Source organism: Coregonus lavaretus (assembly GCF_964263955.1).
Source record: "Coregonus lavaretus genome assembly, chromosome: 7".
NCBI classification, from domain to species: domain Eukaryota; kingdom Metazoa; phylum Chordata; class Actinopteri; order Salmoniformes; family Salmonidae; genus Coregonus; species Coregonus lavaretus.
Genome location: NC_139994.1, coordinates 5,855,973 through 5,868,903, shown reverse-complemented (window position 1 = coordinate 5,868,903; position 12,931 = coordinate 5,855,973). Strand labels below are relative to the sequence as shown.

The window sequence follows — 12,931 nt, the reverse complement described above, 5'->3', positions numbered from 1 at the left end:
ATATTTCCGTTTTTTTTATACAGTTGCAAGAATTTCTAAAAACCTGTTTTTGTTTTCTCATTATGGGGTATTGTGTGTAGATTGATGAGGGGGGAAAAAAACAATTTAATCAATTTTAGAATAAGGCTGTAACATAACAAAATGTGGAAAAAGTCAAGGGGTCTGAATACTTTCCGAATGCACTGTATACAAAAGCATGTGGACACCCCTTCAAATGAGTGGATTCGTCTATTTCAGCCACACCCGTTGATTGATTGAATTTATTAGACCATTTTTTAAATACATACATACATACATAAGGGCACTCCAGCCGGTGACGCCTCCACATACAATTTAAGAAAATCATCCAGGAGAACACAATAAAGCTTAAAAGCTTATTTCCACTGTGGTCCTTTTGGAGAGGGAGGGGGGATGCCCTTTTGGAGAGGGAGGGGGGGATGCCCTTTTGGAGAGGGAGGGGGGGATGCCCTTTTGGAGAGGGAGGGGGGGATGCCCTTTTGGAGAGGGGGGGATGCAGCAAGGTTTGTTTTTTCACCTCATCAAGCGGCAATTGTAGTGGCAACAAACAATGAGACAAAATTGTTGTTTGTTTCATAAATTGAGCTAAGTAGTCCAGTTCCATTTCCAATAAACAACAGGTACGTCTCCCTGGTCTCAAATACCCCTAATATATACAACAATCAATCCCTAATATATACACCAATCAATCCCTAATATATACAACAATCAATCCTTAATATATATACAAGACAATCACAATATGATACTCAATAGGCATACTAAATGGAAAAAGGAATGAATAAACCATTTCAGTTTTCACATAGAAATAAGTTGCATTTGCAAAGTACTGTATGTTGGACACACATAGTTAAACACAATACAGTAGTTATACATTTTATGACACACACAAAGAAAAGGCCCTACCTGTGTCAGCTGCGGTGTGAGGGTGTCTCTCCTGCAGTGGGCTGGTGTAGCTGTGGCGCATGTGTCTGAGCACCCTGTTCAGCGTAGTGTGGAACAGCGCTCCAGAACCACTACACTCCGACCACAGAGCCATCCGGGCAGGCCGCTCCGCCAGCCCTGGGAGCACTGAGAGAGAGGGACAGACGGAGATGTATTATTAGGTTATAGATACATGTGCAATGTGTAAGTCAGAAAGACAAACACACTGCTCAGTGAATTAGTCCCCTCAAGTCTCACTCCTCCCATGACTCTCTCCCCTGCTCCAGAGTAGACCAGAGTAGAGTACCCACCGTCAGCAGCAGAGGTGATGCTCCCCAGGAGTTCTGTGCTGATCTCTCCCAGTTCCTCTAACAGCTGAGTCTGAGCTGAGAGCTTCTGGAGCTGGGCTCGACGCTGCCAAGGGCTCCCCCCACTGGACAGAAGCTGTCATTACACACATACACATTACTATACAGTGGCACATAGTCGTGGCCAATTAATGATAGGAGATCTTCCATCCCGCACTATTAGATCAATGCAAAAACAATTCTACAACCGCTCCATAATTAGTTTGCATGTCGGAGTCTATTACGTTAGATTGTTATCAATTAGAAATATCATTTTCCAGAGTTCCATCCAAAGCCTCTGATGGCACTGGAACATCTTTTAATTCACCTGGATGAGATGGTCGCAGTACTGCAGGTGAATGACGATGGCCACGTCCAGGTTCTCATTGCCGGTGGTAAGAGGCAGGGGGCTGCCGGCCACACTGTTGCCCACCCCGGTGTCCTCCGTCAGGGCTTCACTCAGGTGGCCCCTGGCCTCTGGGTGCGGGCTCCCAGGCCTGTTAAGACAGACAGGAGATATGCACAGTCACCAGAGGGCAGCAGCAGGGTATAGAAGTGCACTACAATCACTACTAAAGCCATTAGAATATAACAGTATGTGAATCAGCATGATATGGGATGCTAGAGTTAAATGCAGTATAAATCCATTAATTTAAAGCTACAATATGTAACTTTTTGGGCGACCCCCCGACCAAATTCACATAGAAATGTGAGTTATAGATCTGTCATTCTCATTGCAAGCAAGTCTAAGAAGCGGTAGATCTGTTCTATGTGGGCTATTTCTATGCTTCCCGTTCTTAAGTTTCGTTTTTGACTCTTTTACTTTCAGTTTTGTACACCAGCTTCAAACAGCTGAAACAACAATATTTTTGGTTATTGAAAATATATTTCACAGCAGTTTAGATGGTACAATGATTCTCTACACTGACTGCTTGTTTTTACACATAAACTGAAATTAGGCAAACTATTGGAACTTTAGCAACCAGGAAATGGCAGAGCGCTTCCTGCATATTGCACCTTTAAGTAATTTTTCCATCGTAATATAGAGGCTATGGTACAGACAATCATTTACTGGCTAACAAAATGCTACTTATGTATCGAGTGATTGTGACTTGGACAGGAAGTGGGTGCCAGAGACTAACAGGAAGACAAGGAAGAAGAAGAAGAAGAAGAAGAAGAAGAAGAAGAAGAAGAAGAAGAAGAAGAAGAAGAAGAAGAAGAAGAAGAAGAAGAAGAAGAAGAAGAAGAAGAAGAAGAAGAAGAAGAAGAAGAAGAAGAAGAAGAAGAAGAAGAAGAAGAAGAAGAAGAAGAAGAAGAAGAAGAAGAAGATATGAGAGGGACATGGCCAGAGAGACACATGGGACATAGACAAACAAACCAAGCCTGAACACTGTTAGGCCTGCACAGAGGACCGACAACATTCACAATCACACCACATAACATACAGGACACAGTCACAAGACAACAGTCTAACCCAGAGATAACCTACACCTGCCTGAGACTGCTAACCCAGAGATAACCTACACCTGCCTGAGACTGCTAACCCAGAGATAACCTACACCTGCCTGAGACTGCTAACCCAGAGATAACCTACACCTGCCTGAGACTGCTAACCTGACTCCACTGCACAGAGGCACAGGACTGGAGAGACAGACAGGAGGGGAGGAGAGACAGATAGGGGGGAGAGATGGGGGGGGAGACAGATGGGGGGGGGATGGGGGAGAGAGACAGATGGGGGAGAGAGACAGATGGGGGAGAGAGACAGATGGGGGAGAGAGAGACACAGATAGGGCGGGAGAGACAGATGGGGGAGAGAGACAGATGGGGGAGAGAGACAGATGGAGGAGAGAGAGATGGGGGAGAGAGACAGATGGGGGGAGAGAGAGACACAGATAGGGGGGAGAGAGACACAGATAGGGGGGAGAGAGACACAGATAGGGGGGAGAGAGAGATGGGGGAGAGAGAGTTGGGGGGAGAGACACAGATAGGGGGAGAGAGAGATGGGGGAGAGACACAGATAGGGGGGAGAGAGACAGATTGGGGAGAGAGAGATGGGGGGGAGAGAGACACAGATAGGGGGGAGAGAGAGACAGATAGGGGGGAGAGAGAGATGGGGGAGAGAGAGATGGGGGAGAGAGACACAGATGGGGGGAGAAAGAGATGGGGGAGAGACAGATAGGGGGAGAGAGTCAGATGGAGGGAGAGAGAGATGGGGGGGGGGGGGGAGAGATGGGGGAGAGAGACAGCCTGGGTTAGTCACACACACAGATACACACACACACAGGCCCAGTAGAATCTCATTGGCCGTGGAGAGCTGTGGAGAGCTGTGGAGGGACAGTGGGGTTAGAAGACAGATGGAAGGAGAGGCAGGGTCACCACCACTACCACCATCTTCCAGGCAGGGACAGAGGGGGTAGTAGACTAGAGAGAGGACCGGGGAGGGGACTTCCTCCTCCTCCCGTCCCTCCCTCCTGACTCACCCGATGCTCTCCGCCTCCATGTCAAAGAACACGGTGCGGTGGAGGGCTTGGTCATCACCCGTGTCATCGTCGTCGAAGTCGGAGGTGTTGAGGAAGTCAAAGCTCTCCAGGGCGCTCTCAACCATCAGGCTGAGGCTGGACGACCTGCTCCTGTGGCCCGGGAGGCGGCACTGAGGGAGAGATCAGACCCTGAAAAAGCCTGCAGGGTGTGGGTTGAATACGTTGTCTGGTAACGCCAGACTACTGAGGGAGAGAGGACTTGCAGCCATAGGGGATCGAACTGTATCAGACTAGGTTGGCCTCCTACTGAGGGAGAGAGGACTTGCAGCCATAGGGGATAGGTTGGCCTCCTACTGAGGGAGAGAGGACTTGCAGCCATAGGGGATAGGTTGGCCTCCTACTGAGGGAGAGAGGACTTGCAGCCATAGGGGATAGGTTGGCCTCCTACTGAGGGAGAGAGGACTTGCAGCCATAGGGGATAGGTTGGCCTCCTACTGAGGGAGAGAGGACTTGCAGCCATAGGGGATAGGTTGGCCTCCTACTGAGGGAGAGAGGACTTGCAGCCATAGGGGATAGGTTGGCCTCCTACTGAGGGAGAGAGGACTTGCAGCCATAGGGGATAGGTTGGCCTCCTACTGAGGGAGAGAGGACTTGCAGCCATAGGGGATAGGTTGGCCTCCTACTGAGGGAGAGAGGACTTGCAGCCATAGGGGATAGGTTGGCCTCCTACTGAGGGAGAGAGGACTTGCAGCCATAGGGGATAGGTTGGCCTCCTACTGAGGGAGAGAGGACTTGCAGCCATAGGGGATAGGTTGGCCTCCTACTGAGGGAGAGAGGACTTGCAGCCATAGGGGATCGAACTGTATCTCAAGGCTACAATTAGGCTACAGTCACAATACAACTTGTGTACATAAACAACTAACATAAACTACCGCTCGTACAAAATTCTCAGCAGATAATACATTTCCATAAAAAGCAACACAAACAATGTAGCCCCAGTTTGAACTGCAGGTAGCCTAACGGTTAAGAGCATTGGGCCAGTAACCGAAAGGTCGCTGGTTCGAATCCCCAAGCCGAGTAGGTGAAAAATCTGTCGATGTGCCCTTGAGCAAGGCACTTAGCCCTAATTGCTCCTGTTAGTCGCTCTGGATAAGAGCGTCTGCTAAATGACTAAAATGTCAAATGTAACAGGTAATGCACCAGGGTTGGGGTCAATTCTGTCTGAAGTCAATTCAGGAATTGAAATGAATTCCTACGGAGAAATGAAATGTCAAATTCAGCTAACATTGCATTGACCCCCAACCCTGTGATGTACACACAGTTGCTTGAGGAGAAAGTGCAGGCCTCACCTTGAGCAGGTCCTCCAGGCGCATCACCTCCTGTTCCAGGTCCTGCAGCTCTCTACAGCGTTGTCCCAGTGACTCTAGCCTCAGTAGCAGACTCTGCAGGGTCTCCTCCAGGCTGCTCTCCAGGAAGGCCCTGCTCCCCTCCCCAGCCCAGCTCAGAACCCCCGCCTCGGGCAGAATGTCAGACGATGTCAGCCTCCTCACCAGCTGCCTGGTCAAGCTGCCTGGTTCTTCAGTGTCAAGTTCTACAGGCTTCAGCAGCTCTGAGCTAACAATAGAATACCATTTAATAGAATACGTTACAATACAATTTCATTGTCCCTATAGGGGAGATTTGTTTGGCCTCTGCACATCATAAAGACAAAACATAAATCTGTTACCTGTCATCCTCATCTTCATCCCTGTCCGGCGCAGTGTGGTCCAGAAACACACCCCCAGGAGCGACCGCAGACAACTGCCGCTGCGAGAAGAGAGAGACGGAGCCTCCGTTACACTGGGACTCCGCCCTCTCCCACTCTGCCTCTGCCTCCTCGCTGACCAGGCTGGCACTCACGCTGCCGCTGCTACCGCTACTCTCCTCTTCCTCCTCACCCTCCTCTGCCTCTTCCACTACGTCTGCATGTATTCGAACAGTCTCTTCCTTGGTGACTTCAATGTTGGGGATTTGGGACTGGGGGTAGGTCTCAGGGGGCGTGACGGTGATTTCAGGGTTGGATTGGCCGGGGGCGAGGCTGGGGGAGGAGACTGAAGTATCGGAGAAGGTGAAGGAGAGTCGCTTGCACTCGGCATTGCCACACCCACCGTTCTCAAAGACGTCGTCAGGGAGGGTGGACTGGAGAGAGAGAGAGAAGAGCATCACAGCAAACTCTTTACTACTTCTACTGTTCTACACAGGCTGACACAAGCCACTCCATGCTAACAAATAAGCAGGCACAGCCACACAGGCAGGGGTAAACAGGACTAGCCCTAGCGTAGCACACCTCACTCACATACACCTCCAGGCTGGACTTGGGCCTGGGGCGGAGGGAGGCCAGGTCGCCAAAGGAGCGACTGCGTCTCAGCTTCTCTAACAGGGAGTTCCTCAGGCCGTGGAGGAAGGACAGGCGATGCTGGGTCGGGGAGGGACGGGGGTGCCACTTCTTTACCACACACACAGGGAGCAGGGGAGGCAGGGGCGGGAGGAGGAATAGGTGAGAGGTGGGAGGGAGGGAGGGAGGGAGGGATGTTGGGTGGGAGGGAGGGAGGGAGGGAGGGAGGGAGGGAGGGAGGGAGGGAGGGAGGGATGGGTGGGAGGGAGGGAGGGAGGGAGGGATGTTGGGTGGGAGGGATGTTGGGTGGGAGGGAGGGAGGGAGGGAGGGAGGGAGGGAGGGAGGGAGGGAGGGAGGGAGGGAGGGAGGGAGGGTGGGTGGGTGGGTGGGTTAGGGTTAGTCAGACTTGGCCATTGCATTGCATTCATAGACAGACATAAGCTGTTGGTTTCACAGTTTAAAGCAATCCAGTCAACACAAGGGCTGTGTTAGTGGGTTAGTGCAATGAGGAATCCAGTGCTGTGAGCAGTGTGATGTGTTATAAGACAGCAATGGGACACCCACTCCCCTCCCCTATCCCACCCCAGGGAGAGGAGGCTCTGTGCGGTACTCACAAAGAAGGACTGGTCCTGGAAGGTGGGTGTCTCAGGCGTGCCCTGGCTGTACACAGACACCCGCCTCTGGAGGGCGGTGGCCTTGCTCACGTTCCCTGAAGACAGGGTCAGGTCTTCCACATCGAATGGACTGCATGGGGGGAGAACAGAGAGACAGTCAGAAGGGGAAAGGAGTCCATTAAATAACTATAAACTACTAGGTTAATGCTGCCGTAACACTGGAGCAGACACCCAGGTTCTCCAGAAGAGGGCAGCGTTACAGCATAACTTCATCACTTACACAACATACACTGATGTAACTAACCGCTGTAGTATTGTGTAGTTTATAATACTACGTCCTAAAGGATGCTTTGTTTTGCTGTTTTTAAGTTGTTGTTGATGTTTTTCTGCTCCTTGACAACACTAATAACTCCATGTGAACTGATTCAGATTCAACAGTCACTAGTCATACCTTAAAAACATGTACACACTCAAATAGACATTTAATGAAGTCCACTTACAACAGGGGTTCCCAAACTTTTTTCTTTCAGTGAAGGGGTCATAATATTTTGTAGCTTAAAAGGTTCGTAAATATTGAGCCACATTTGTAGGTAGAAAACACAAACTGCTCTGTTCATTACAACCACATCTAGCGGCTACCAGAGGTTACTGAAGTAACCCCGGTTCTATGAATCAAGCGAGTTTATCTCGCACGACCCCATTTTCAAATCAGGCGACCTCACATGGGGTCACGACCCCTGGTTTAGGAAACACTGACTTACAACCATGTGACCTCCAGGTTGAGTTTGATGGTTCCCAGGTCGTTGACGTCTACAGCCACCACCTGAGGCATGGCGGTGAACAGATCCTTGGTCTCACAGATCACACTGCCCACCAGGATGTGAGTGGCCAGGCCCTTCAGCTCCGTCACCTGATTGGACCACAGACAGGAAGTTAGAGCTGATTGGACCAGAGACAGGAAGTTAGAGGTCAGATCACACTTCCCACCAGGATGTGTGGCTAGAACCTTCAGCTCTGTCACCTGATTGGACCAAAGACAGAATGTTGGGACCAGGGGTCAAAGGTAATTTGGCTTCAGAACCTTTGGAGGACTGTGGTTTGCCCTCAGAAATGGTTTGACAGGGGTAGAATTCAAAACGGAATACATTGCAGACTCATGACAGATCTCAGAACGCCTGGATAGGTATTTAACATTTCAGCAAACCAACCGCATCATATGATATAGCAATGTCATGTGTACCTTGATGTTGATGAGGTCTGTGATGAGGGGCATGAAAACCATCTCCTCTCCGTCCCAACTCTGTCTGGAGTTCACCTCTATCTTCCCCTTCAGCTTCCAGCGCTGACGCCCATACCGCATAAAGATCTGACGGAGGGATGGAGGGAGGGAGAGAGGGATGGAGGGAGAGAAACAGAGAGAGATGGAAGGAGGGTGGAGAGGGAGAAAGGAAGAGAGAGGTGAGAGAAAGAGAGAGGGGTGAGAGAAAGAGAGAGGGGTGAGAGAAAGAGAGAGGGGGTAAGAGAAAGGGAGAGGGGGTAAGAGAAAGGGAGAGGGGGTAAGAGAAAGAGAGAGGGGGTAAGAGAAAGAGAGAGGGGGTGAGAGAAAGAGAGAGGGGGTGAGAGAAAGAGAGAGGGGGTGAGAGGAAGAGAGAGGGGGTGAGAGAAAGGGAGAGGGGTGAGAGAAAGAGAGAGGGGGTGAGAGAAAGAGAGAGGGGGTAAGAGAAAGAGAGAGGGGGTAAGAGAAAGAGAGAGGGGGTGAGAGAAAGAGAGAGGGGTGAGAGAAAGAGAGAGGGGGAGAGAGAAAGAGAGGGGGGGAGAGAGAGAGACAGCAGTTAGAGATAGATGCTGAGCCAAGGAGACAGAAGTTAAGAACCATGAAACAGTCGTTTTGATCAATTCAGAAGTGCCGTTTTGGAGCCAGTCCGCAGATTGGGAAATATATAGTTGTCTACTTGTGATGTAGAGAGGGCCTCATTCATTTAACTCACCTCATACTGGTCTCCTGGACAGAGACGAGCAAAGCCAGCAAGACCTGAAGTGAGAGAGGGATGGAGAGAGAGAGAGAGAGAGAGAGAGAGAGAGAGAGAGAGAGAGAGAGAGAGAGAGAGAGAGAGAGAGAGAGAGAGATGGAAAGAGAGAGAGAGGGATGGATAGAGAGAGAGAGGGATGGATGGAGAGAGAGAAAGGGATGGATAGAGAGAGAGGGATGGATGGAGAGAGAGAGAGGGATGGAGAGAGAGAGCGAGAGAGAGAGCGAGAGAGAGAGAGAGGGGTGGAGAGAGAGAGAGAGAGAGAGATGGGGAGAGAGAGAGAGAGAGAGAGGGATGAGAGAGAGAGAGAGAGAGAGAGAGAGAGGGGGAAGAGAAACAGAGATTGAGAGACAGAGAGAGAGAGCGAGACAGCGAAAGAGAGAGAGAGATGGAGATAATTGTTGTGTAAAATCAATCATTGCTCGTTTGTCTCCAGTCTTCCCTATGCGATACCTCTACTCTAACGGCTGTTCCACTGGCCTCCGTCTTACCTTTCATTTTGATATGGAACTCCCCCAACATGTTCTCCAGCTCCCCCTCTAACGTGCTCATATCCTGAGGAGGAAAGGAGAAGGATCAGCACAAAAACTAAAAACAACTGGAGACAAACCAAACTCATTCATCAAACTCTGACATCAGGCACCAGAACTGTGTTAGATCTCAGTGGGTGATCGTATGGTGACGGTGAATGGACTGATGATTACACAGTATATTTGTGTATGTGCACGCATGCGTGCATGTATCTATACCTCTGTGTACTCCTTGTATCTGCGGTTGACCTCTGACATGCTCTCTCTGGTGGCCTTGGTGGAGGGAGAGGCAGAGAAGGCCTGCTTCATCTTACTGGCTCCCTCCCTCAGCCTGTGCTGGATACAGAACGCCTCATACAGCTCATCCACCTACAGGGGACACAGAGGGTTACAGTTCAAATCTATACACCACATCAGAGAGAGGGTTACACACTTAGACATGTAGAAAGTACAGAAAGCAGTGGGTTATAGACTTAAAATATACACAGCAAAGAAAGGGTTACAGATTTATGACCTATATTAAAGTATGCACACGCAAACACACATAGTCGACACATTCTGCACTGATCGTGCAATAACAGTCTTGGAAGCTTGTGATGTTCCATACAGCGTAAACAGAAGCCCTGGGCCTGAAACAAGCTAATCTAATCCATCCTCCCTCTTACATAAAGATACTAAATATTCAGCATGCAGATGAATTATCATTCTAGAGCGCTGTGGTGGCTACATGAGGGACTGAGTCTGCCTCCGGGGAAGGCTGATTACCATGTCTGACAGAATGATGAGCAACCCAGCGTCTCAGACCCTTGATCACATTTAGATTACAGCACAGCACAGCACACTGACCGACATCCCCCTTCATATTAACTATGCTAAACCCATGGACTGAGGAGAGAAAAAAGGGACGGCTGGTAGTCCTCCAGGTTACAGACAGCTGGTAGTCCTCTAGGTTACAGACAGCTGGTAGTCCCATCCACCAAACTAGCAGGTGTGAAACAGGAAAGAGACTCAGGGGGTATGCTAATTTGGTATAGAGCAGACCTAACCCACTCTATTAAATTAGTAAAAACAGGAAAAAATTTCATCTGGCTAGAAATTAATAAGGAAATGATCTCAACAGAGTGCTACCTCCTGTGTGCTACCTATATCCCCCCAATAGAATCCCCATACTTTAACGATGACAGCTTCTCCATCCTAGAGGGGGAGATCAACCATTTCCAGGGACATGTACTAGTCTGTGGCGACCTAAATGCCAGAACTGGACAAGAACCTGACAATCTCAGCACACAGGGGGACAAACACCTACCTGGAAGTGACAGTATTCCCTTAGACACAACTATAACAAAACAACCAACAAAAACGGTTCACAGCTCCTGCAGCTCTGTCGCACGTTGGGTCTGTACATAGTCAATGGTCAGCTTCGAGGAGACTCCTATGGTAGGTACACCTACAGCTCATCCCTTGGCAGTAGTACTGTAGATTACTTTATCACTGACCTCAACCCAGAGTCTCTCAGAGCGTTCACAGTCAGCCCACTAACACCCCTATCAGATCACAGAAAAATCACAGTCTACTTGAACAGAGCCATACTCAATCATGAGGCATTAAAACCAAAGGAACTGCACAATATTAAGAAATGCTATAGATGGAAGGAAAGTAGTGTAGAAACCTACTAAAAAACTATTAGGCAACAACAAATTCAGTCCCTTTTAGAAAACTTCCTGGACAAAACATTTCACTGTAATAGTAAAGGTGTACACTTGGCAGTAGAAAGCCTAAACAGTATATTTTACCTTTCAGCTTCCCTATCAAATCTAAAAATGTTAGCAGACAACCTAAGAAAATTCAAAACAATGACAAATAGTTTGATGAAGAATGCAAAAACCTAAGAAAGAAATTGAGAACCTATCCAACCAAAAACATAGACACCCAGAAAACCTGAGTCTAAGCCTTCACTATGGTAAATCACTAAAACAATACAGAAATGCACTATAGAAAAAGAAGGAACAACACATCAGAAATCAGCTCAATGTAATTGAAGAATACATTGAATCTAACCACTTCCGTGAAAATTGGAACACACTAAACAAACAACAATATGACTTATCTATCCAAAATGGAGATTCTCCAATCTTTCTGGCTCTATAACAAGGACCAAATAATGATGATCCACACTTCTTTGAATATATATATATATATATAATAAATTATTGACCTTGCAAGCAATTCAAGACTCTATTATTATGGTGGGAGATTATAATACAGTTTTAAATAGCTCAATGGACCGTAAAGGAAATCACACTACAAACAATCACCCTCATGCTCTTAAGGAAATCGTGAATGTCATGGATACATTAGAACTAGTAGATATATGGAGGCTTAAATATCCTGATCTAGTGAGATATACATGGCGGAGACTCAATCAAGCTAGTCATCTTGACTTCTTTCTTATGTCATTCTCGTTGGCACCAAAAGTTTAAAAAGTGTTGATAGGGGACAGAAGGCGGACAACCAAATTATGATAAATGTACTATATTACGTATTGGATCACTAAAAAATACAATTTTTACATTACCTTGTAGATTACCAATAAAATGGTCTGATGGTGATGTGGATATACTCGGAATACATATCCCATATGAAATAAATGATCTCACTCCAATACATTTTAATAGAAAGTTAGCAAAAATAGATAAGATCTTGCTACCATGGAAAGGTAAATACCTGTCAATTTGTGGAAAAATCACCCTGATTAACTCTTTAGTATTATCCCAGTTTACCTATTTGCTTATGGTCTTGCCTACACCTAGCGAACAGTTTTTTTAATTATATGAGAAAAAAATACTCCATTTTATTTGGAACGGCAAGCCAGACAAAATTAAACGGGCCTATTAATATAATGAATATGAATTCGGAAAACAGAAATTATTAAATATTAAAGCATTAGACCTATCACTAAAAGCTTCAGTCATATAAAAATTATACTTAAATCCGAACTGGTTCTCTAGCAAACTAGTAAGATTGTCTCACCCAATGTTCAAGAAGGGACTTTTTCCCTTTATTCAGTTTACAACCCCTCACTTTCAGGTATTTGAAAAGGAAATCATCTCCCAAATGTCACTATTTCTAAAACAAGCCATAGAAAGTTGGTTGCAATTTCAATTTAATCCTCCAGAAATGACAGAACAAATATTGCAACAAATATTGTGGTTAAACTCAAATGTACTAATTGATTTTTTTTAAATGTTATTTTTTGAGAAATTTAAAAAAAAAGGTATAATCTTCGTAAATGATATTATCGGTAGGAATGGTGGAGTTACAGTGGGGGAAAAAAGTATTTAGTCAGCCACCAATTGTGCAAGTTCTCCCACTTAACAAGATGAGAGAGGCCTGTAATTTTCATCATAGGTACACGTCAACTATGACAGACAAAATTAGGAAAAAAAATCCAGAAAATCACATTGTAGGATTTTTGAGAAAGTTTCTCAATACTTTGTTATATACCCTTTGTTGGCAATGACACAGGTCAAACGTTTTCTGTAAGTCTTCACAAGGTTTTCACACACTGTTGCTGGTATTTTGGCCCATTCCTCCATGCAGATCTCCTCTAGAG

At 47.0% G+C, this 12,931-nt stretch overlaps 1 protein-coding gene across 1 annotated transcript in view; it reads right to left on the bottom strand.

Moving 5' to 3' along the window:
• The window catches only part of LOC311132870 (rho family-interacting cell polarization regulator 2-like), a gene marked incomplete at its 5' end in the record, with an annotated part of 97,760 nt that overhangs the window by 3,672 nt on the left and 81,157 nt on the right, over positions 1–12,931 (bottom strand). The window contains 12 exons of the mRNA XM_084166227.1: positions 925–1,089; positions 1,254–1,386; positions 1,618–1,786; positions 3,770–3,939; positions 5,119–5,383; positions 5,496–5,947; positions 6,759–6,888; positions 7,520–7,668; positions 7,999–8,124; positions 8,747–8,790; positions 9,280–9,343; positions 9,538–9,687. Of these exons, the coding sequence (XP_084022353.1) occupies positions 925–1,089; positions 1,254–1,386; positions 1,618–1,786; positions 3,770–3,939; positions 5,119–5,383; positions 5,496–5,947; positions 6,759–6,888; positions 7,520–7,668; positions 7,999–8,124; positions 8,747–8,790; positions 9,280–9,343; positions 9,538–9,687 (2,017 nt within the window). The remainder of the gene's footprint in view (positions 1–924; positions 1,090–1,253; positions 1,387–1,617; positions 1,787–3,769; positions 3,940–5,118; positions 5,384–5,495; positions 5,948–6,758; positions 6,889–7,519; positions 7,669–7,998; positions 8,125–8,746; positions 8,791–9,279; positions 9,344–9,537; positions 9,688–12,931) is intronic.